We start from the raw sequence: 24,803 nt of genomic DNA, 5'->3' as shown, positions 1-24,803 counted from the left end.
GAATTCTTTGTGTCTATGTAAGTATACATGCACATATTTACTCTAGTGTGTGTGCCAGTGTGTGTACATGTCATATGTTGGTGCGTATGAACAGCTGCCTGTGAGTCTGTTGGTATTTATGTTAGCAATTTCATTTGGTGGTCCCAGGCTGCAAATGTCTGTGCAGAGATGAAAGAGCCTGCTTAGCACAGTGCTTGCTGGAGTCATAAACATGCACATGTATGCAAATTGAGGCATGCATTCACGCAGACTATTGGGAGGCGACAGGCCAGGGAAAACTAATAACTCATGGCGGTATTGCACGAGTAAACTATCCAGCCTTCCACAATAAGGATCAAAGTCCAATATTAAGTTTGTTTCTTTCAGAAACGAGTCACACTGTCGACTCTTTAATCTCCACAAGAGCAGGCACAATGTATTTGCAGAATAGAAATCAAAGTGACACATCATTGCAGCTGCTTTGTGGCCGTCCCGCTCTCCTGTCTGTATGTACATCTGTCTGGTTTTTGTTTTCTAAACTGTCTTTCAATTGCATTTTCTTTGGCTCCCTTCTTTTACTTCTTCTCCTTCCTAATTCTCCATCTTCTCTCATTGGCAGTCCCCTCTCTCAAGCCTTCTTCCAGCTTTTCCTTTCACCCTTTACCTGAACTTTTTTCTGCACTCATTATCAAGAAGAAGTCAAATTGCTTTTGCCAGTGCATTTTTGAATTTTACTAAATTTGTCAGAAGAGGGCCCAGCTGCACTTTATCTGTTATAAACATGTACTAAATCAAATTTCCTCTCCTGTCTCTCTGTGCCATTACAGCCTCTTTTGCCCCCATCTGTTTTGCCATCAAGGCAAAGGAAAATGACATGCTGCCGCTGGAGAAAAACAGAGTTCGGTTGGACGACGACTCAGATGAGGACAAGGTCTTCAGCTTGGTCTCTTCGATGCACATAGATCTAGGATTGATTTGCTTGATGTTAACAATATATTATCGTACATGTTTCGTTGAAGTTGCTGGAGGAGCATGGGCTGGAAGCTGTGATGGGCAGGCCTGATGTGGCTGATGAGGAGCCTCCTCCTGTCAGTGCACCAGAAGAGAAGAGGCCCTCCCTCAGTTTGGAGGAGTTAGAGGCAAAACAAGGTAACAGTATTAAAGATTCTCAGGAAAATATTAAAAAAGTGTATGTAAAGTATAGAAATGTTGCCACTAATCCTTTCAGCTGTACTTGTAAAAGCTGTGCAAGTACCTCAAATTAGCACTTAAATGCAGTACTTGTTCAGTGTCTTGCCCAAGGCCACTTCGACATGTGGACAGGAGGAGGGTGGGGATCCTGGCTGACCCACTCTACCTCCTGAGCCACAGCCACCCCACCTGTTCAATGCCTGAGTGCCAGAATTTAACGATTCGTCTCAGCGTTGGCATTTAAGAGCAGTAGCTTACAAGAATCTTCTGTCACACCCACCGGCATGCTGCTACTTTTGGGAAGGTTGGAATCCGGGGAAAAAAACGAGAGGAATAGAGGAGATGAATAAATCTATTGAGTCTCAATTATAAATTCTCTCAACAAGGTGTACCCTGCAGTAAGAGACAAGTGGTGTAGTACAGCAGACCACAGTCATATATCTCTGCATAGCCCTAATGGAGATGTAGCCTCTCTGTTTTTGTTTCTCTCTTTTCTTCAGTCATGGTTGTAGAATATTGCACACTGGCTCTCCTCAGTCTTTCCTAAACTAAAGTAATGCATCAGCGACTTTGCACCAAGGAAAACACCAGCAGTGCAGGCATATTTGTCTACCTCAGAATGCATATACACACAAAAATCATTCTTTTCCCTGCAAGAGGTTTTCACTTTAGACCTATACTATTTAGATATAATAACAAATCTGATTCATCTGATCTAATAAGGACACTACTTATACCATTTTTACAGAAAACTCCTGCATAAAGGATGGAGGAGAAATGCCACTTTTGCCTCATGCATGTTTCCACTTATATTTTCAAGGTTAGAGTCACTTCTCTGAAATATTCATATATTCTTATGTATCGCAGGCTATTAATTTAAAAAGCGATAGGCCATTTTCACTGGGAGCTGTTGTACTTGAAGTTGATTCAGTGGATCTTGCTCTACTTAACACCCTCCAAAATCTGCAATTGCACCCTCTTAGCTTCAAAAAAATTGGACTGCTTCATCCTCCTCTGTCATGCCTCTATCAAAGCAGCTGAAATCCAAAACGATATTTCAGAAACACATTTTCACATCTCTGTCAAACCAAAACTGACGACCCGCAGACGCGAAAGCAGTTGCAATTATCAATAATCCATTTGACGTGTCTTGTTAACCAGGCGCCAGAACAAGCCGTGTTTATCAAAGGTGTAAAAAGTAAGATTTGGACTGTCATCTGACAAAATAACCATCATAAGTCTGCATGAGTTGATCAATACTAATGACTAAATGATTACTCGAGCAGGTGCTGAGAGTCTGACTTTCAAAGCCTCCTCAAGGAAAGCTAGAATTCTTTATTCACAAGCCAAAAAAAAGCAAATGACAAACAATAATATTACAACATTTTGTCCTCAGATAAATTACTTTTTTTTTTTGCCAGAAATGTCCTTTTGATCCTCTGTTTCTGAATTGTTGAAAGTTTCCAGGCTAGTGTTGAAATGTGCATCACCAAATCTCTGTGAGTTCAGTAGATTGTTCTGACTGATACACATGCAAAAGCCTCATCATGTATTGTATTAAATAATTGAACTTTACGCTACTCAGAAACCTATTTTTCTTACTTTCAAGGTTTTTCAGGGCTCTGGAAAGAATCTACACCCAATGGCCATCTTAAGTGCTGTAAAACTTCTCTTAACAAGACGAAATTAAAGTGAACAGCTTTGGCAAAAGTATGCAATTATTTGTCGCTCTTAACAGCCTTTAAGTCACACTAAGTCGTTTGTGATTTGTACGGCGGACTCGAAAGAGGCTCCTCCAGTGACTAAGTGATTGAAATGTTGTGCTGAGGAGTACAAGAGGTAAAGTAACCTGCAATACTTTACTTACTAAATGTCCACGCTCGTGCTTGATGTCATGATATTTCCTGTAATACTAACCATACTGTATTCTGATGCAATAGCATAGGCTGCTAATCCTCTTATCAGTTGTTGTGCCAATTGCCAGAATGACAGTGTAGAGGTCTTTAGACACGCTGATCAGAATGACATCATCAAAGAGAAAGGAAAAGTGTCGTAATCTCTCTTCGGCCAGCTGCAAAATAGAGTCAGAAAAGATGGACAGACGGACAGTTAAGACAATTGTGCTACTTTTCAGCATCAAGGGGCTTGACAGGTCCCGCTAAGGTTCAGTGGAAGAGTCTCTGAGTGTAATCTCCTTGCTCTGAGCTGACAGACGGCCAGAAAAAGAGGCTGGAAAAGCCTAATAAATAGCTGACTGAATTGGCTTTGCTGTGTGGCAAAGTGGCTGTCAGTCAGCAGGCCTAACTTGATCAGATAGCAGGAGAATCAGTGGCAGACAGCAGAGCGCTAATCTGTATTGATGGACCGGAAAACAGTCACACGCACTAAATGCGGTTTCCAGCGATAAGTACATGAGTCGCTTATGTCGCCGCAAACATTTCTCAGTGGGAGAGCGTGTTTAATAGTCATGGTAGAAGGCTTAAAATTCCATTCTAAGTCAATGTGGAGATTCTATTCAGGTGGTAAATGTACTGTCAATACACACTTTTGGGGGGCTCAGACTTTTCTTTTGTTAGCCATGTGACTTCATATTTCATATTTTGAAATGAACAGAGTGAAAATGTGAAAGGTGTCCCTCGTAGTGATGAATCTGCAGCTCCTTCCGGCTTTATGGAGGTTCATCGTGAGTGTCAGCTCAAGTTCACTCTCATCGCTCTCATCGTGGTTTTGGCCTCAGCAAGCAGTCATACGCAGAAAAATATATTTAGCAACTAACTAGTGAATATAGTGGAGCAGCTAGATGGTTCAGGTTAGGCAGATGCTTACCTCTGGAATTGGTTGAGACCAAAAACAGAGCTAAAAGGAGAGTGAATATCAGATTTACATTCGCCGGGTGTCACTGTTGCTCTGTGTCTGCTGAATGTGTGAATGTGGTGTTTAAAACTTGTTTCCACTGTCCCCAAATGGCCAAGAAATTATTGCAGGTGTGACTAATGATTATTTCCATTATCAGTTAATTACTTTTCGAACAGTTGCAGAATTGTTTAGTCTTTAGTCATTTCTGCAGAGAAAATCAGCCAATATTTTAACATGTGAGCAGCTGGAACTGGAGAATGTTTGGCAGTTTGCTTGATGAATGACTTATCAAAAGCAGTTTTCACAGTAAATTATATGTGTATTTCAGAGTGCTTAAAATATAAACACTGGACTAAAATGAAAAGCAAGATTGTCCACGATAAGTCGAATTAGTCTCTAAATACAGTGGTGGGACTCTGTCTGGCTGGGACTGTGTATTGTGTCACTGTCTTGCGTACAGATGGATTCTGCTCCACTTGGCTGTTGTTCACACTATCCTCAAATATGATTTGCCTCGCCAGCCAGCCTATTTTTAATCCTGACGAAATAACAGTAGCCCCAGCGGTTGCATAACTTAAACTTGTTTTCCCCCAAGCATTTGTTTTATACTTCGCTGTCTTGTCTTGTTTTCTCTGTCTCACTCATCTTGTTGCTCTCCGTGCCCCTCATTCTTGTGCTCTCCTTCCCCATCTATCCCCTACCTGTCTCTGGCACTTCATCTGCTTTCCTCATCTCCCAAAACCGTGCATATTTTTCCACCCCCAATTTCACTCAGATGTCTGTCTCCTCTTCTCCACCCACATGTTCCCTCCTACTTTGCGTTTTCTGTATAAACCTTGAATTTCATGAGATTACCTCTCACCAGAGAACTTTCTCAGGCCTTATCATTTAGAGGCAATCACAGGAAAAATGGCAGACGTCACCTTAGTTAGATGTCAGAGTTCAGATGGAAAAGTACTCCTAATGTCCTAATCTTTGCCTTTCCAAGACCATCCATTTGTGGTCAGAAAAAGGTCCTCCGGGTTAAAAGCAGAGCATAACCGCTCTCGCCCCCCCAGTTTCAGTCATCTCCTCTCCCCTACAGCAATTTCGAGGTATATCCAGCTGCGGCTGTGACTGCGATTTTTTTTGTCTTTATCCAACCACCCCTGTTTTTTACCCTCTCATCTTCCTGCCTTTAGCCAAGCAGAAGCTGGAGGATCGTCTAGCAGCTGCAGCCAGGGAGAAGCTGGCCCAGGCATCGAAGGAGTCCAAAGAGAAACAGCTACAGGCAGAGAGAAAGCGGAAGGCAGCGCTCTTCCTACAAACCCTCCGCAGCCCCTTCACTGGGGAGCCTGAGGCAAAGAGAGCTGAGCTAGACTCTGCTGCACAGCTTGAGGTATGTGAATGATTGATAAAGACAGGTCAGTGTTGGTCATGTATTTAAATGTCTTTTAACTAGAAGTTTAACCAAATCGCCTGAGCTCAAATCTTGACTAAATCCCAAACAGATTGCGCAAAAATAAGAAGCAAGTCCCGCGTTTTTCTGATGTGTCATTTCAAGTTGCATGCTGGAACAGGCACAGTGTAGTGTACTGTGTTATCTCAAGAGCTATAACAGTGCAAATGAAGTCGTGCTGTAATGAGAAAACATGCATTTAATGACGTTCCCATTACTGCAGCTCTCTTTTAATCTCTAAGACCAAAGACCTGCATTCATCTGAAATACAGACATCTGTTAGAGAGATACAGTATTCAGGCATTGATGCCCCAAGTTGCACTGATGAATCACGGCTTAGGGAGTGTGTGACTTATCACCGTACAGTAGGTGTGTATGACTAACATGTACACACCGCAGTCCTTTTGTTTTAAATGCCTCTTTAATTAGCTAAAATTTCTCCGTCCCTGATATAATGAGTGACAGATGGTTGTGTGTTAAACGTATGTCGACATGCTTTCCATTGATCGCATGTTTGACGTGCTTGTGCAATATTACAATGTTGTGGCATACTAGTCTAGAAACAAGTTTTGAAGTGACATTCATACACACCAGGCAAAAGCTTGATACTGTTGTACAGCTACATTTTCTTCTAAAATCCTTGATTGTAAAAGGTTTAGCTGAGGTTTGACAGGTAGAAAAACCACTAATATAACCAGTGGTGCTGGATAAATAAGTACCAATTTTGTTGGTACAATTGAAAAATGGAGCCTACGACATCAAGTCGTTAAATCCCACACCTCTGGCTAGACCTGTCCACCCTGAGGTCAGTGACAAATTCCTGCTGCCTCTGCTTTTCCTTTTCAGCCTCTTGTGTTATTATTAAACTGCGATTGAATCTTTCTTCATAGTAGAAATTCAGTAAACGGAAAATCACATTTACTACAGCTGGCTTGGTTAACTCCTCCTAAAACAGCCTCAATCTTCATGTCAGGGTAGGATTTTAAACATGCTGATACCAGATGGCATAATTGTCAGTGCGTAGTTGTATTGATCGTAGTTTTCAGTTGATCACCACCCAGTAATAGATTAAAAAATTAATGTGTGGATGCTGAGGGAATATCTTCATGTGCATCAGGCACATAGCCATGAATATTGGGAAATGGCATTTAAAAGTCTCATGTACACATCAGATATCACACATTGTTACTGAGCTGCTGTCGTTGTTGGGCTGAATTTGTGGTAAATCAACCCCTGTGGTTCCTAATAAAGAAAGATAAACACTGAATCATACAAACCTTTCTTCTGCCCACGAACTTCCCTGTTCTCTGTTTTCGTGCGCCAGAGATAATTTGGGCGATCTCTGCTTTAAAATTCTCTTTTATTAAGTTTCACAGGAGTGTTGCCATAATGCAAATTTTAGAAGCCTTTTGTCTGTCATATTAAACATAGACACAAAGGGTAAGAATACTTTATAGTGTAAATAAGACTCAGTGGTGGTCATTTGATGTGTAGATTGCCCGTCCATTTGATGGATGTTGCATGTCAGCTCTTCATGTGAGCCCAACTGATGCGTGGTAAACTGGCCTATTTCCTGTTGGGCCAGGTGGCAGTGGGGCGGCCTCCTGTCACTATTGCGCCAGCACCGTCACTGTTCTCCAGATGTTCGGTGACTTCTGCAGTCGCCATCAGAGCGTGCGTGTCCTGAAGGAACTTCCAACATTCAGGTCATTGACCCACTAATGAATAAATGGATGTTGCAGTTGAATGAATGGGCGGATAGACTGTGAAGTTGGTGTTGGTTGGCGCCAAGTCTACAAAGTCCTGTCTGTCTTCAAAGATTAAATACAGCTATATCAGTGTGATCAACTTTGGTAATTGGCAAACACTGGAGAGTCCATGTTAAAACGAGACTTTCCATCAGGACAGCTGGGAGTGCAGTGACCAGGTGAAGGGAGATCAGGTTGGTGATTCAAACTTCCAGTTGTAGTGAATATTCTGGCAGCAGCATTTTTGGAAACTTGATGCTATATTTTTGGAAGGCTGGGAATCAGAATGGTGCAATAGTACAGTATGTGGAGGTTTTCGACTTGGCTGACTTGCTGCACTTGATCTATTGATGTCAGCCCTCCTTGTTTCCCATAGTGCTCATCGTGTTGTTTATGCGACAGCACTGTAGTAGCTGGAGTAAGCTGTCATGGGTAAGCACAACCTGCTGAATAAGCTTTATAGGCCTGTGCCTCTTTGCTTTTGTAAGTCACTCTTTTACTGCTGTGATTCTGTGACTTTCCTGTTTCTTGGTACATTTTGACTCCTCATGAAATGGTGAGGGTGATGCAACCCTCTGCAGGGTTTCCAACAGAACAGTTATTCGGGTGTCAGTTTAGCTCCGTCCGAATGGGTGATTCCACTGAAGTTTGAGTCTGTTTGCTGGTCTTGGGGGGTACAACTGCATATGTTAAAAAGAAAACAAGTCATATTTAGTCTCTTCTGGCTCCATATGGAGCTGAACAAAGTCTGATAAATTGCCACAAGTGATGTCACTTGAGCCTTATTCTTACTTATTTCCTAAGTGTGGAAATTCAAAAAACAATAATAATCTTTTGGGCCAACATAAATTAAATAAATTAATAAAAATTCATTAATTAATTTGTAAGGGTTCAAGCCTCAAAGGACTTGTTTGTACCAGTTTATTGTTATTTCTTTATTCATTTGCCTCAGTGGCTCAAATTGCCATGAGCTGGAATGAGCCACAAGCATACACTGACACTGAACCCAGTTGGCCAGATGGTGGCGCTGTAATTAAGGCCCAAAATTATGAAAAGGCCACACCCCTCACACTGTAAGTCCATTGACCTGAGTTTCATAGGGGGCGCCACACATACCAAAAACATGTACCTCAAGACCCAGTGGACAGCATTTCATCAGTTTAAGTGTGCATGCTTTGAGGGCCAGTATTGATCAAAATCTGAAGTGCCATATTGATTGGTGCAAGTGGGCGTGGCCTGTCACATAATTGCTCACAACTCAAGATGAGTTAGAGTGATCCTGATTAAACTGGAGTTCAGCGGGGGGGGGCTGCCTTGCTTAATTTATAATGTCTACATAGAATGACAAGAAGTGAAAATAGGACTCCTGTTTGTTCCTGTTTGATCACATGCTGTATGTTAAATGAAAACACAGAGTTTGATTATTATTATCGTGACCGTATGAGCTGTTTGTTTGCACGGCTAATCTGACAGGAGGAGAACCTCATTAACGATGTAAAACTGTCTCATCCACAGTGTTTGATGATTTTAGTGTCTTTGAACATGGGAGATTATAAAGTGAAACATTTATCACTGATGTTAATCAGGCCAATATGTGTGTCTTCAATCTCTCTGCTGCTGTAGTATATAGTATATATCGATGTGACAACTTTCAATTCAGACTTGTTCCTTGTTGAAAGTGATACAAAGGTTACGAAGTCCAGCCTCTGAAGATTGCCTGACTTTTGGGGAAAAGGTCCTCAGGCTTTAGGATTCTGCCTTGTGAAACTGCCTCATTTATTTTTCACAATTCTGATGGTGTATGAGGTTGTTCCTCTTCTCCCTCCTCCAACTTTTTATTCCTCTTCCTGTCCAAACGTCTGTATCTTGCCAGAGCAGGTGTGACAGGGCAGACATTTTCTTGTCTCAGCGTTGGGATGAGCTTCCCATACGTCAGCCCTACTTTTAAACCAAACCTTCCTTCCCATCATTTCATTATCTCTGCATTAGTTCAGACAGCAGATAATGTGCAAACAGAAAGGTGTAATAAATATTCTTCCTCTCTCCACTCTCCTGCCTGTTTTTAGATACGTATTGATCAGTCATGAGCTTTCTCTTGCGTCTGTCCCGCGTGTGCTGCCTTTGCCTCACTTGCCTCTTTCTTTCGTCATCACCCTCTCCCTCTCTGTTTATTTCTGTCCCTGCCTCTCTCGTTTTTTACGCTCCACCAATGTCTTTTTAGCAGATGAGTAAGAAGTGGAGTGACTGAATTGGGGAAATTCAGACATTCGTTTCTTTTCTGTCTTCATGTTCACTGCTTATCATTTGGGCGGTCATATCGTTTATGCTAATGTTATCATATAAAGTGTGCTATTTGATTTCTACAAATGCCCCTGTTAGCACAATGAATGCATACATATCTAACATGGGTGACCCCAGGAGCAGTCTGAGACCTAACCCTGGAAGATGAAATCTAACCTTAGAAGATTTAGTGTCATGTTTAATCCACTGATGGACTGAAGCTGTCTTTTCAGTGTGAATGCAGCTCCAGGCCAATTTAATATGAGCAGACAGACCCATGTTGGAGTAATTAGAGGAACTTTGCAGCTGACAGTTGTAACTCATTGTGTAGCCAGAGGGTTGCACTGTGTTGTGTAATCCACACTATTTAATCAGCTGAGATTTTTGAGGTAGATGGTTATGATGTGTGGTTATTTATGATACCTTCTTAAAAAAAAAAAATAACATCTCCATCTATACTGCTGGATATTATAGAACAAGTCGAGCACAGCTCACAAGAATTGTTTCCGTTTTATTCTGTTAAATGTTTCAAACCAAGTGGTTCAAACCAGTGATTCCACTGACATTTTTGCTCTCTGTCCATTTCTGTCTACCTTTGTCTCTAGATGCAAGAAGCCCTCTCTATCCTGTCTGACCCTGCACCTCCTCACGTGTCCTCTGCTCCACCTACGTATCCTCAGGAACAAAGACCCGCCATGGAGAACCAAGGAGCCCATCGCAGCAGGGAGGTCCCATCCTGCTCGTCCTCCTCTACCTCCTACACCACCTCCAGAGGAGCAGCCAGAGACAGAGACCGAGACAAAGATAGAGCTAGAGCCAGAGATAGAGATAGAGATGGTGACAGAGACAGGGACAGGGACAGGGACAGAGACAGAGACAGAGATAGAGACAGAAACAAAGGGAGGGACAAAGACAAAAAGAAGAAAAAACACAAGAGGAGGTCAAGATCGAGGTCAAGGTCGAAGTCAAAGTCGAAGAGCAGACACTCCCTTCCCAGTGCCTACAGGAGAGCCCGTAGGTAAGACGCCGTGGCCACAGCTGTGTACTCACGTACGGATTTTTTTTCTCGCTCTAAGACTCTGTCATGTCATCTTTTCCCTTTTCATTGAGAAAAACGAGCCTCAGTGCAGCTGTCCAGTTCAGATCTTTATTGGCCCCTGTTGCGGGTCCCTAAGATGCAGCCCTCCAGAGAGCCTCTTTTAATTTCCTTAATGTAAATTGCGCCATGTTCAGGTCTTCAGATGGTCCAATTGAATCAGTAGAATCCTTGTTCACATCCTCATTGGCTATTCTTGATTTTAAATTCCCAGAAACCCCATCCTGATTGCGTGCTTTATTCCTTTCTCATTACCTCTGTCAGTGTCTTGTCACTCTTCACCCTTCTCTGGTCTTGTTCTTCATTTCAAATTCATCAGCTCATTCGCCAGGCTTTGTCCTCTTTAATTTAATGGCTTCTCCCTGTCTCATACTTTCTTTGTCCCCCTGCCTGGCCAGATCCTGCTCCCACTCCCCAGGGAGAAGGGACAGAAGGGGCCCCTCACCAGAAAGGAGACGTGAAGAGAGAGAGCGGGAGCGCTATCATCCCAGCAGCAGCTCCGGCCTGCCCAGGGGGCATTCCAGATCCAGGTAACCTTAACAGCAGGTGTCATCAGTCTGTGGTGAGAGGAAGAGTCATGGATCTCCAGATGCAGATGTATTCATTTTAATACCCAAAACACTGATTATTACACCTGTCAAGGCAGCGAGGAGCCAGTTGCACTGCCAGAATGAGCTGCTCAGTCTTAAATATCTGATATTTTTCAATTGGATGTGACTGTACAATACATTTAGCAACATTTTAGATGTATCTGTAAGAGTAGCTGAAGACACTTCATCTCCAAATAACCACTGATGGAAAATGGACAGCTTCTACTTGCCTGAATTTCAAGTGGGACTTTGCTGAATACACAAACATCGCCTTCAGAAAGTACTCCCCACCCTTGATATATTGTGTATCCTGTACTGCCTGAATCTGAAATGTTTAGCTTCAACTGTTCAACTCTCCTCGCTTTTGTCTCCCAGGTCCCCTACTGAAAAAAGGAGGAGCTCCTTGTCATCCTCAGGACAGATGCATACTGTTGGTTCCTCTCTCTCCCCATATTCCTCACCCAGCAGAGTCCGGTCCCCATCTGCTAGCCCCGCCTCCAGCCTGGCCCACTCCAGGTAACCCTCTACAAGTCTGTCAGTCAACCAGCTAGCCGTTAAGATTGCTTTCCCTCTTGTTTCACTCAAGAAATCAAAGATTCTTGGAAGGAAATAAGAGTGATACCCAGCGTTTTGTGTGGTCACAGGTTTTATAAGAAGTCCCGTTCAAAATACCACATTGACTGTGCAGTGCTTCCTCATTGTGTGGGAGCCAGTCCAGTATGCTGCAGTATCAGAGTGTAGCATGCCTCTGTCTGCAGTCTTTGTTTAAAAAAAAAATGGTGAAAAAGAAAAATTTTCGAGAGGCCCATCAACTTTAACTAACAGCTTAGGAGGATGGGGCTTGGCAACCAGGTAATTAGGTAAAAACCGAATGCACTTAATGCACTGCTCTCCCATCCAGAGTTCAGCAGACGGCCTCAGAATGAACACAGATTTATGTATTCTTGTAAATTAAATCCATATGTAGCGTGCCATCATCATAAACTAATACTACCTTCGTGAATATGAGACTCTCATGGCAAAAACAAAGCCAGGGCCTTGTCCATGGTGTCCAAGGAATACTAAAAACAGTATGGACAGATCGGATTTCAAGCGTTAGATCTAAAGAGCCAGTGATATGATGGCTAAGAGCCAGTGTCTTTCACCTTCAAGTTCTTAAGGCACAAAGGCACTCGTTGCAGCAAACACAATCTCTTCTGACGTCTTGGGGTTGTTGGTTTGTTGTTTAAAATAGTTCCAACAAAAAAAACCTATAAAGCTGCATACATTAACTTTTGAATGTCAGAGGGCAAAATGTAGACTGCGTGAACTACAAAACACAAAGCAGATGTGTGCCAACTGTACCACGGGAGCTAAAGTTCAGCAAGGCATTTTGCAGCATCAGCCCATGTGATAAAAGCCAAACATGAAACATATGTAAAACACTAATTAGTTTACTGTGGGATGGTCAGCGAGCAGAGGAGGTGATGAGTCAGGGCCTGAAGTAGAGCTCATCATCGGTGCAGCAAAACACTTCAGCAGGCCTGCAGGTGGATGATGGAAAGGAACACCGAGACGCTGCCCTTCATGTTGCAGTGGGTCATATCACTGCAAGCAAATGTCATTGTTAATGTATGCAGCTCTCAGATCTTCACACATATTGGGTTAATTAACTTCTCCAGAGCAGGAATGTCAGACGTTAGATTGGAAATGCCTTCAGTAAAATCGATTTGTAGGTGCCTGAATGCCATTGATATGTCGTGCCGTGCGTCAGCCAACTTAAAGCTCGGTTCAAGTGAAGTCACGAGTCATTGGTGTTAAGTCTTAGGTCGCTATGTGGATTCCTTTTAAGTTTTGTGCTCCTCTGATGGAAGTTAGTTTAAGTTTTGAAAGCATCAGAGATCAGTCCTCACTATAACTGTACTATATTGATGTTTTTGATAAAGTTTCTTAAGTGATTACTGTCTTCTCTTTGGAAGATGGTTTTCAGTCTGCAGTTAGCACATTTGGGAATCATAAGATCTAAAAAGCCAATGTGTTTAGTGATGTAATCCATATGGAGTTTCAAATAATCACTTGTTGCTTTCCAGTATTGTAAAAAAGTCAATCAATCAATGTTTCCTACCTTAGACTCATTACAGTGCCAGCGTATGAGAGGGCAAAGGGGCATCCCATGGCTGTGCCTGCAAAATATACTTGCTTGAATATTTTAAAAAGCTCTTACAGACAATCATCTCAGTCAAGGTCAGAAGAAAAATCATTGGGAGGAAAATCATTCTTTTTTTTCTAACTGGCTACAGGAAACAGTAATCTGATTCAAGTTGGAGGAGGGTAGGAAGTATCTGGCCATCTCACGAGCAGTGGAGGTTTGAATCTCTGTGCGCTGGTTGGATGCTGACTTGATGAAAATGTGTTTTTGGTGCATGCCAGTCAGTATTTGTTGCACTAGATTGGGTTATGCATTAGTCAGCTGCAATATCACTTAACACTGCAGATGTTTAAAAGGGAAACCTATATATTATGGATAATGATGTGCTGAATCCTGCCTGTAATTATCTACTGTTGTCTCCAGATACAAGCTGTTAAATTTGGAGGAGCCATTCAGTGGAGCTGGCAAATCAATACCAGTGCATGTACATTAATCCACCTGATTCAAGGAAATGTTTTACAACTCGTGAACAAAACTTGTGGCTGTAAGTCTTCGATTTGTGGAACCCAAAAGCATTTTTGAGTGATGACATTCTGTGGAAACATCTTTTGCTCTTGTGTGCGTAACGAAGGTATTTCATAAAACACAATTTCACACCTTTTGAAAGTGCAAAACAACTTCCAACCTCAGCAGTATATCAGCCCGATGACGCCCTTTGTGAAGGCGAGAATGCTTTTTTTCTTTCATTCTTTTGCTCTTTGTTCATTGGATGGAGCGATGGGTGTGTCTTCTCAGACAGTGCAGTTGTTAGAGAGCAGAACCATACCAGGAGGAGCTTTTTTCGTTATCAAACATTCTGCATAGCCTGCGTTGGTGGCTCTCACATGAACCGAGTCTATGAATGGAGCTGGTTTATGTCCGTTTATGACAAGAGCAGCATACCATAACAGTCCCAAATTATGCATGTAAAGGGGTGTAATACCCAAGACTTGACTGACACAAGATGGGGTGGGGCTAATTCTCCAGACAGAAAACCATTATGCCTTTGCAGGAGAAGAAAGGCGCAACAAGATGATGTAATGAAAAGAGTGCAAGATGAAACCTCAAACGGTGAAAAACGCGATGGAAATATAGCATTTCATTTCTGTTTCACATTTCAGTGGACTGAAGCCTGAAAACTCCATAACTAACATCGCCAGCAGTCTGCTCTGCAGATTCTTGTCACCTGTTGTGTTACGTCAACTTCTTGCCCTTAATAAATCATAAAGTGCGAGACCGCAGAGAAATTGAAAGCTTTGGACAGAGCCGTGGAGTTGAAGTTGAGGTCTGCAACTCTGGCACTTTTGCTGTTTGTCTGCATGATTATGTACTTGGCTGCGTTTGACATTGTTGAGGTGGTGGTTACTGCAGGTCACATGCCATTCCTCTCTTACCTCTCTGCTCCTCCATGGCTCTTGATGCCTGTTCAACTTTGAACATTTCAGAAGATATCAATATTGTATAGCTTGTTCTGTTAACATGATTGGTTTTCGCCTCTCTTTTTTTGTCTCCCCCTCTCTCTCTCCCCGTCTCTTCTCTCTACAGGGGTGGCTCTCTAGAGAAAGACAAGGCAGTGTCCTCATCCATAGTATCCTCTGTTCAGTCCAAAATAACTCAGGTATTGTTCTTTGCTTTTATTCCAAATATGTCCTCTGCTTTACTTTGCAGCCCACCAAATGCAAGTACTGAGTGTTCTGTTTCCATCACACAAAGAGGAAGGACAGAAAGTGCTGTTTATTTTCACAGACAATAACGTGGCCCAGTGTTTGACCTGCACCTTCTGGGAAATGTGACTTATTTTTTTCAAAATTTTTTATTCTCTTGACATATTCTGCTGAATGTACTGTAGGTTTGCACGACACATTGTTGAGATGAATCTGTTATTATTGAACGTTCTTCTGCGAGTGTAGCCAAGAAGTTAGGAAAAAAAGAGGCTAATTATTGGTTGTTGAGCAGCAGATTCAGGTTTTGGTTCATTTTTGTGCTCAGCTAGTTGTTGGTAGGGACCAAAAACTGAGCTAACAGAAGAGCAAATGTTGCACTACTGTTCACCAGCCAGATAAATGACTTCATTTGAATGATAATGTTGCTCTCTTACTGCCTGATGTGTGAGTAAGCAACCTAAAAGGCGATTATAACGTCAGTGTTGTGCTTCCAACGTGTTTCCGTTACCCCAAGGTAAGGTAAGGTAGCACTGCAGGTTTGCCAGCAGCATGTGGTGATACTTTTTTGACTGGATGACTGCCAGTGTCGTCAAGAGCTCACAGAAGCCACGGTCTCCCGTCGAGTGTTAAAGACAAAAGAGACACACAATCCATAAAATTACATCAGTTGCACACTGTGCTCTGCGTGCACCCCTTTCTCAGGGACAGTGCTTTGTGTTTTTTTGGATTGCACTTGAACGTAACAGTGATTCAGTGTCACATATACGTAAAAAAAAATGTCTGACACAGTCACAACTTTGTTGAGGTGGCGCAGACTTGGAATATGAAAGCCATCCAGTCATTTTGTGAATGAGAGATACACGACACGGCCAAAAGCATGTGAACACCCAAACAGTACATTCATGTGATTGATGAGCAAACTGTTCGTGATCGTGAGAAAATGGAGCCTGTTCGCAGGGATTTGATCCCATTCAGCCACAAGAGCATTCGTGAGGTCTGCTGCTGATGTTTGGTGATAATTCCTGGCCCGTGAACAGCATTATAAAATTCTTCCTTAAGATATTGGATTTGGTTGAGGTCAGAGGTCTTTGCAGGCCAGCGGAGTTCTTCCACACCAAACAAAATCAAAATACAACTCTAACTTTGTGTGCTCGAGCTTTGGGGTTTTTTTAAATTGGAACTAAGGGGACGAGCCAAAACCAATCACTGTAAGGTAAAAAAATAACAGTTCTTATAATCAGGTGATTATACACCAATGAAAACATCATCTAGAATATTATATTCTGTTTCTGCCGATAGATCCCCCTAAAAGCTACACACCGGCCCTTTAAATGTAGCTCAGTGATGCGCTGTGCTTTGCTTTGCTTAACTGCGGAATATTGTGTCCCTCATTTGAATGTTAGTGCTCACGATAAAAGGAGTACTGTGTCAGAATAAGTGTTGCAGACATTACTCACCATGTAACCTCACACACACGCACACACACACACACACACACACACACACACACACACACACACACACCTCGCCGATAAATCCTGACCCTGGTGTACATTCTCTCTGCTCTTCTCCCTGTTTAAAATTATAATGTTCAATTTATGGCTGCTACCATGCTGCTTTTAGAAAGGCACTTCAGTCAAATGCACGCACACGGAGCAGTCCTGGAAGAAAAATATGTGGCGAGATTGTCAAAGAGCTACAAGCGGGACAGAGGAGTGTGTACATCTCTAGATTCACCCCCCCCCCCCCAAAAAAAAACAAAGTTGTGAGGTGTTTTTTCTTTGTGTCATCTCGTTGGACGTTTGTGTCATGGCACTCTTGAGCGTTGTTAAATGAGCAGAAAGGCTCCAAAGTGCTGTCAATGCTGATGTGAGCTGCAAGCCAATGCTCACTTCAATCAGTCATGATTCAGACCAAGACGTCACACACTGTTCTCTCTTCAGGTTACTGTTTTTTAGGCTAGCTTGCCTCTCCCCCGCAGCACTTTCATGCAACACTGGGATACACTGTCCATTTACTTAATTCCGACTGCTGTGGAAACGTGGAGAAACATCCCGCAAGACAAGACTTCAATACCAATTACCTTGATTTGTTAAAAGCTTTAAATCAATTCCAAGATGAAAGGCATTTCCGGAGCTGCCTCACGACTTAAATTACATGTGCTCCTCCGCATTTTCAGCCTAGATCACCATCTTCGATTGCTAATCCTGAAATGTCAGTAATTTCATTTCTACCTGTCACCACGTTGCTTGAGGTGATGCAACATTTGGATGCAACCAGTGTGCAACTTAATGTGTTAAACATGGAGACTAGGGCCCAGAGTGTATGTATTGACAGTAAGCGTGAACTGTGGCCTCAGTGATATCTTGTGGATAAAATATTTAGCGCTGCGAGCATAAAACGTGCTGCCTGAGCAGTTGTACCTACAAGAAAACCAGTGTTGCACCGAGAGGCTGCAGTGCAGAAGAAGCATTGGGACTCATGCTAATGGAGGTCAATAGAGTGTGAATGGAGAGGCAGCACGAGCTATTCTGTGAACACTGGTACAACTTACACCAACTTTGGAATGTATTCTCTCTGTTAGCCAAGAGCCACTGTGTGTGTGTGTGTGTGTGTGCGCGTGTGTCCGGTGTTTACTCACCGATTGCACCACAGATACAAAACCACACATTTCGTATCTCTTCTCTCTCATCAACATCCTTTTATCTTTCTCATATTGTCGCACAAACGCATTTTGTTCTCGTGCCTCCATCTCAACATACCAACATAAGATCGCTCACGAAAAACCCGCTGCTGTTGCAGCATGCACAGATTCGCAACCACTAACTCCTTATACCCCATCTGTGATGTTTTACAAACACATCTTGAATAATTCAGCACATCCTCATCTGCCTAATGGTCTCTTCTTCCCTGAGGGTGCCTGGTTGCTATTCGCCTCATCCCGTCTCTCATTTTCCTCCTGTTCGTCGTCGTCGTTCTTCCGTCGTCTGTCCTCTCCCCTTCACTTCCATACATTTGTTGTGGTTTGCTCTGCTTGATAGATGCTTTATGCACCGCCAGAGTAGCTTTTGGGCCTGCATAGGGTCTTTTTTAACGTCTTTTAGTTTCTTTTTAGTTATTTTTTGTGTTGTGTGTTTTTGAAGGTAAGATAATGAACAGGCTATGTCCAATCTAACTTGTCTTGAAGACATGATAACAGATAAAGAGAAAAGTTGAAAACTTTTCCCAAGTGTGTGTGAGACGGAGTGGAAGCTCAAGATGTTGCAAAGCTTATAGTGTTTTGGTTTGGCTGTGTTTGCAGTTTGGGGTCTAGGGCAGTGTCTTCCATCACGGATAGTGTTAGAATAAGCCTCATCCCATCTCTCAAAATACAGTCAGGGATAAGGGAGAAACCTGATGCAGACTTGCATCGTGTCTATGTGGATCTACATTTCATGCAAATGCGTTCCTCAATTAAGCACGTACACCTGGTTTCTCTGAGGAACCAGGTTGTTTACTGTAAGTGCATGTAAATCACATGCCGCATCATTCCCTGTGAATCCCTCCTGTAGGCAGGCAGTTTGAATCCCCCGCAGGAATGGCGGACTCCGCCACTAACCCTGAAACTACTGATAATTACAGAATGTGAATGCACGGATGGCTTTTGCTAAAAATGCCCAATGTGAATAGTATCAAAAAAGGGTTTGATTTGATGAAAATCTTAAGGATTATAACTCCGCAAAAAAAATCATCTTAAAGTGGCATCACGGCAGACTTTAAAGCACCAAGGTTGCAAAAGACTAAAAGTCGCGGAGGTTCAAGCAGACTGTCGTCTCACCACATCCAGCACTCGCTCAGTCAGGTTTGTTTACTTCCCCGACAGCGTCTGTAATTTGGGTGTTCCCTTAAATTAATGGCGTAATAAGAGAACAATTACAAGACCTTCACAGGTAAAATGTATCTAATCAGATTTAAATATGCAACTACTGACTTGTGCAGTGCGTTGTTTCTCAGTCGGGTCGAGCAGTCAGCGCTGACTTTGGATGATTAAACTTTCCAAATGTAATCTTGTGTTTATGTTTCATACAACAGATCATATGAGGAATATTTAGGCGCACATCCTATGCATTGTTTATTGGAATTCTTTATCGTAAGAGGGCCCTCGTCAGTATTATGTAACCAAAGTTGGCCGTCCTGTGAGTGACGGCTGTAATGTAATTTGTGATGATCTATTAATGCGATACAGCTTTTGTCGTGCTCTCATTTGCCAAGATGCTCGCAGCTGACAAGAATTCAACAGTCGCCCGAGCAACTTCCCACTCAGTTGATAATAATTTGGAGCATTGTTTGTTTATCACATTCTGTGAACACGCCTTCGTGTGTGTGTGTGTGTGTGTGTTGTGTGTTTTCGGATACACCAGGGTTTGGAGAGAAACAGCCTTTTGAGTGATTTGATATGACAGTTCCTTCCCTCTGTGATTACAGCTGTTAATTTGTCTCATCTGTCAGGAGGGCTCAAGGGTGGGTATTTGTCCATGCGTGGATGAATCACTCATGGGATGCAAATTAACACTTCCTATTCAGCAATACAAGCATTTGCCCCCTGGTCAGCAATATTTCCATTTTTACCTGAGGGAACAAATGGAATTTTGCATTTTGGCAGCTCTTTACTCTCTACAACCCATTTTATATTTATGTGCTCATTTTTTGCAACTGCAGCCTTCTACAAATTGTTTTTTTTTTTTCCAATCATTGACCTATTTACATAATACATTTACCGTTGGCCACTGAGCAGGTCAGCTGCTGAAATTGAGGGTCAGCTGCCTGTAGATATAAGGTCTTGGGGAAGAGGTAATTCTCACCACTTACAGGGTATTATTCCGTACTTAAAATGTGTCTTATGTTTAAAGATGCATTAAGGAAATCCTTATGGCTTGAGAGCAGGCAGCACACTCCAAAACAAGCCTAAATACACAATAGCACGTCAGCCTGAAACATGAGGTGGTCCTTCTGCCACGCTCTGATTTGAGGAGTTTGGCGAGAGCCAGAGGAGCGCAACCACACACGGGGGGAAACAAAACAACCAAAACAACGAGCTTAAAGCGTCTGACAGCTGGACAGTTGATTCCCAGCATTACTAGTCACTCTCTCACTGCACGGGGAGGAATTTATGGAAATCCATAATAACTAGAAGGGTGCTCGGGAGTGCAGACCTCTGCCAAGGTCAATGGTCCACTCTTCTATGAAATGTAAATCTGTGAGCGCAAACTTCGCGGTCGATATTATTGCTTGTTCTCGTGAAGCAGAACATTTTTCCTTGATATCTCTGGTGGAGTTTAATGCAGACAATTCACATTTGGATGCGAGTAAGTGTATAATTAGTTGCGTGATCAAAGTCAAAGTCGGCTTTATTGTCAGTTTCTTCACATGTACCAGAGATACAAAGGAATCGAAATTATGTTTCCCACTATCCTACGGTGAGACAAGACAGTGAGTGCATTTGAGTTTATAAAGCCAGACCTTAGTTTGAGGAAAAAGTGCCAACGTGTAAACCGGTTTTACCAAGAAGACACTGTCCAGTGTCTTCCATAACAACTGTTTTCTAAAGGAAGCTTGAGCAGCTCCATGTGTCGGCTACCCCAGAGGATTCATGAGGATGGATGTCAATGAATGTGGATTGTGATATGGAATCATGCTATTTCTCCAATTGGCCATGTTTTGCTATTATTGAACTTTAGTAGCATCCAGTGGATTTTAAATTTCCTGTCTTGCAATGTTAACAAAAGTGAAAAATAATACATGGACCTGCTCCAAAATTTAAAGGGGTTCTTCCTGGGCTCATGCCAAGTTTCATGAAAATGGGTCAGTAGCTTTTCTGTAATCCTGCTGACAAACCAACCAACAAACCAGCCTGAAAACATTACATCCAAATGGGCGGAGGTAATAATAATAATATTTATCAGTTACTTCAAAATAAGAGCATAAAAGCATGTCTAGCATTTTATGCATTTAGAAGAAAGTTTTACAGAACAGCCACACCAATCAGAAGACATTTTCCTGTTCTTCTTATTCTTCTGTTTTATTGTACTTAAATCAATTGTCTGTTTTTTTTTTATCCTTTTCTTATCTCTTTTTTGAATTGTATTATCTTTGATGCTTTGTCGATATCGTTCTTCAGACATTCATGCCAGTAAAGTATACTGAATTAAGTTTAATTAATTTGCTCATGCTAGCCTCTACATACTTTCAATACACTTGGTTGGTTCCCAGCTCAGTTGTTGATCCTAGATCAATTGGATTTTTTCAAAGCGGTTCTTCATTGGAGTGGGATCAATAAATGGGTTGAAGTTGAACCAAAAGAGACAATGGAGAAATTTATTGGCAATGACTTGATAATCAGATGGTACAGGCTTTAAATACATTGCTGGCTTCAACACAATCTGATGTAAATATCCTTCAGACTCGCTTTGTGTGTGTGGTTGCAGACCATTCAGTGGTGTTGTTATTCCCACCGGCACATAAAAACTACAGTCTTACTAATGGTCACACCAAAGCACAGAACCAAGTGTCCATATTCAATACATTCTCAGTTATCCAATAACAATAAGAAATATGTGTGGAGACATTTATGACATTAAATTCATCTTTCTCTTTTTTTTTCCTCTGTCTTTTCAGGATCTGATGGCCAAAGTGCGAGCCATGCTTGCCACCTCTAAGACCTTCCAACCTCCCAATTCCTAGAGAACGCGCGGCTTTCTCATAGCCAGAACAACTTCACCCAATCAGCAAGCGGCATTCTCCGATTTCCTGGAGAGTTATTTGGTCAGGATCTGTTTCATCTCCCCATGTCAGCCCTTGATTAATTATTACACCTCGGTGAGTGTCCGCAGATTTAGTTTGGCTGCATTATGTCTTCTGCAGCGTTGTGGAAGTGACGTAAAAGCAGCCGTTGAGCTGAAACATCTGGTTTCACAGCTGACCTGAGAAGCTCTGAGAGGCAGGTGAGGAAAAAAATATCTCAAGCAGAGTTGTTTTCTCTCCTGTGTTTATGACTCAAGAGGTGGAAACAAGTTTTTGCCAGGATAATCCTCAGATTCTTTAAAAAAGAAAAAAAAAAAAAAAAAGGATTTGACCGGTGTTTCTGTAATACTCATTTCAGCCACAAGAGGCACATGTGAGAAGCTTGCTTTCAGGGCTTTCTGCCAGAAAGCAGTCTCAGAGTCCTGTGTTTGACCCATTCATCCATCACAAGCTCCTCCGTATTTGTACTTTGTCGCTCTTTGTATTCTCACCTAACTTACTTAAGCCTTTCTGACAGAAAGCCTTTTTTTTTTTTTCCTCTCTCTAGCTGACAAAACTTTTTTTCCCCAACTTGTTTCTCAGGTGTAAAAACATGAATAAACTTAGAAAGATTATCCTGGCTTTTTTTTTTTTTATTTTACATTGGTGCTTAAGTCATAAACACAGGAGACAAAACAAATTAGATCAAACCAAAAAAAAAAAAAAAAATGATCACCAGAATTTTTTTTTTTCTCACTTGTCTCTCAGGGCTTCTGTAGAAAACAGCTCATCAGCTGGGAGATCATGTCAGCAGTTGACATGTTTTGGTTCAGGGAGAATCAAATGTGGAAAAAAATCCACGTTATTTTGCATCCTGTTTTAAAACACTCTATTTTACTCCCACGTCGTGACAGTCGGTTTTTTTTTTCAGCATTACCTAAAGCTGCTGGAGGTCTTTATTCTCTCCTTCTATGAAGGGATGTGTTGTTTTGATAATTTCGGTTCTCTCCACCCTCAGTTACTATTCTCTGCTGATGTTTTCCCTCTTACATCCACCCTCGGCTGTCTTCTATCTCCGGCACCTCACCCTTCTACTTGAGAAGCTGTGTTAATTTTCTCGCTCCTTCTGCGTGGCCTTCTATTTACGTTCTTGGTTTGTACTGTAAGAAATTTAATGCAGAACAACTTTGTAATCTAAACTGTCAATAAAGTTTCCATTATGATTTACTTGAGGCCCGTATTTCTTTGCTTTTTGTGGAGTGGATTTAACTATTTCAAGACACTTTTCTTCATCATGAACAGATTCCAAATCTCAGCAGCAGACTCTGCTTCCCTAACATTCCTCCTCTTCAACGTCATACATTTGGGCTACACTGATAAGATGGAAGAAATTATGTTTACAGCTACTACTTGGTTATTCGGGTACACAGATTACAGCAGCATCTATCCTTTACCAGCTGTCCTCTATCCAGGTTCTAGAGGTACATTCGGTCATAGAGAATGGTCTCGCCTGTCAGAGGGTTCACAGCCTGACGCCCTCCACCATGGTGACTAATGGAATTTTCAAGTACCCAGAGAGGGTGTATTAAGAGAAAAGTAATTGCTATGAGCACAAAAGCTCGTGACACATCACATGTAACCAAAGATTTTGGGAGACAGTTGCCGATGAGGTGGACTGTTCTGCCCAGATTACCAGCAATGACTCTGACATCATAGTGTCTGCACAACAGTCTCTCCTTCAGAGTGAGTACAGCTAAGTCGTCTATCATTCACTACAGAATACCAGAGTGAGCACAGCAGTCTTCACTTCAGAGGAGCTTCTGTTGTTCAGGGTCTCACATGTGAGCTGACGCTGACAGAGGAAGACACTGAAAGAGGAAGAAGAAGGCGCACCCACTCTTCATCCTAAGAAGAGTCAATACGCTGCTGCCTTCAACACCTTTTACAGACGCAACATCAAAAGCATCCCAACTGACCCAAAGGCTCTACAGAGGGAAGTTCAAAACTCCTCTGACTGCAGCGATAGTCAGTTCTCCCCATCACCATCAGGGAAACTCTGCAGGAACATCAGAACCTGCAACACAAAGTCAAAAGCTGCTTCAAGCCTCGGGCTGGGATGATGCTGAATACCCCCTCCCTATTGGCAGAAACAGCTGACACAAACACAGCTGGCTGCTGATGTTTGTTTATTTTCTACCTTATTATTTCCCCTCACTATATTGACTTGTAACCTACTTGAGAAATTCGAATTTCATGGTTAAATTACTTCATACAGCTGAATTCCCAATCTTAGTGACTACTATGTTCACTACCCGAATTATCTATCTATCTATCTATCTATCTATCTATGCACTGTCATATCTGATCCTGTCCTGCTGCCTTGGGGTTTAATGGGTGAACAGAATAAGTAAAAGCATCAAAAAGTTGTTTTCCAACAGCTTAGCCACCTTAAATTTTTGCCTCCTGAGTTTTGGTCCCATCACAACACTCAGACTCTGGACAGAGTGGAAAATTGAGTGGGATTGGTTTCTGTTTTATTCTAAGACTGGGACTGCTTTGTCTAGCAAGCACAGCGGCCGGACACAACATGAGCACCAGAGAAATGCAATGGATTCTGTTTGAGTATATGTCAGAGAAGCGTTGATTCAACTCAATGGTAGGTGAAGTCTTGCATAATATTTCCTCAGGCTGGTGGAAAAAGAAATAACAGAAACAATATAATACGTGCCAGCAGGATGTTTTCTTGTGGCTTATCATGAAAACCACACAAACTTCACAAAACTCCACAATTCATACTGGCATTGCTTTGCTACTATTCATATAAAGCAGTTATTCATATGAATGACTACAGTAAAAATGGAAATGTGACTGTCATTCTGCTTTTACTCTGCTCCAGTAGCTGTTTTACTCAATCCACTGTCTCATAACTCATGACAATGAAATTAAAGAAAATTAGTGCAGTTATTTGAAAAGAAGCATGAAACGTCTTTGGAGTGGAGATATTTCTCTTGTAATGGGACTTAAGAGACAAAAGA

General features: G+C 42.1%; 1 protein-coding gene across 2 annotated transcripts in view; it reads left to right on the top strand.

Moving 5' to 3' along the window:
* The window catches only part of sfswap (splicing factor SWAP), a 43,405-nt gene extending 20,410 nt beyond the window's left edge, over nt 1-22,995 (top strand). For both annotated transcript variants that reach the window (XM_076757848.1, XM_076757849.1), the window contains exons 12-19: nt 807-910; nt 999-1,128; nt 5,208-5,404; nt 10,098-10,510; nt 10,987-11,118; nt 11,554-11,694; nt 14,891-14,963; nt 21,664-22,995. In XM_076757848.1, the coding sequence (XP_076613963.1) occupies nt 807-910; nt 999-1,128; nt 5,208-5,404; nt 10,098-10,510; nt 10,987-11,118; nt 11,554-11,694; nt 14,891-14,963; nt 21,664-21,729 (1,256 nt within the window). In that variant the 3' untranslated portion in view covers nt 21,730-22,995. The remainder of the gene's footprint in view (nt 1-806; nt 911-998; nt 1,129-5,207; nt 5,405-10,097; nt 10,511-10,986; nt 11,119-11,553; nt 11,695-14,890; nt 14,964-21,663) is intronic.
* Nucleotides 22,996-24,803: the final 1,808 nt, after the last annotated feature.

This window comes from Chaetodon auriga, chromosome 19, assembly GCF_051107435.1.
Source record: "Chaetodon auriga isolate fChaAug3 chromosome 19, fChaAug3.hap1, whole genome shotgun sequence".
Lineage (NCBI taxonomy): Eukaryota > Metazoa > Chordata > Actinopteri > Chaetodontiformes > Chaetodontidae > Chaetodon > Chaetodon auriga.
Note: the sequence above shows the minus strand (reverse complement) of the source record. Positions and strands in the feature narration are given on the sequence as shown.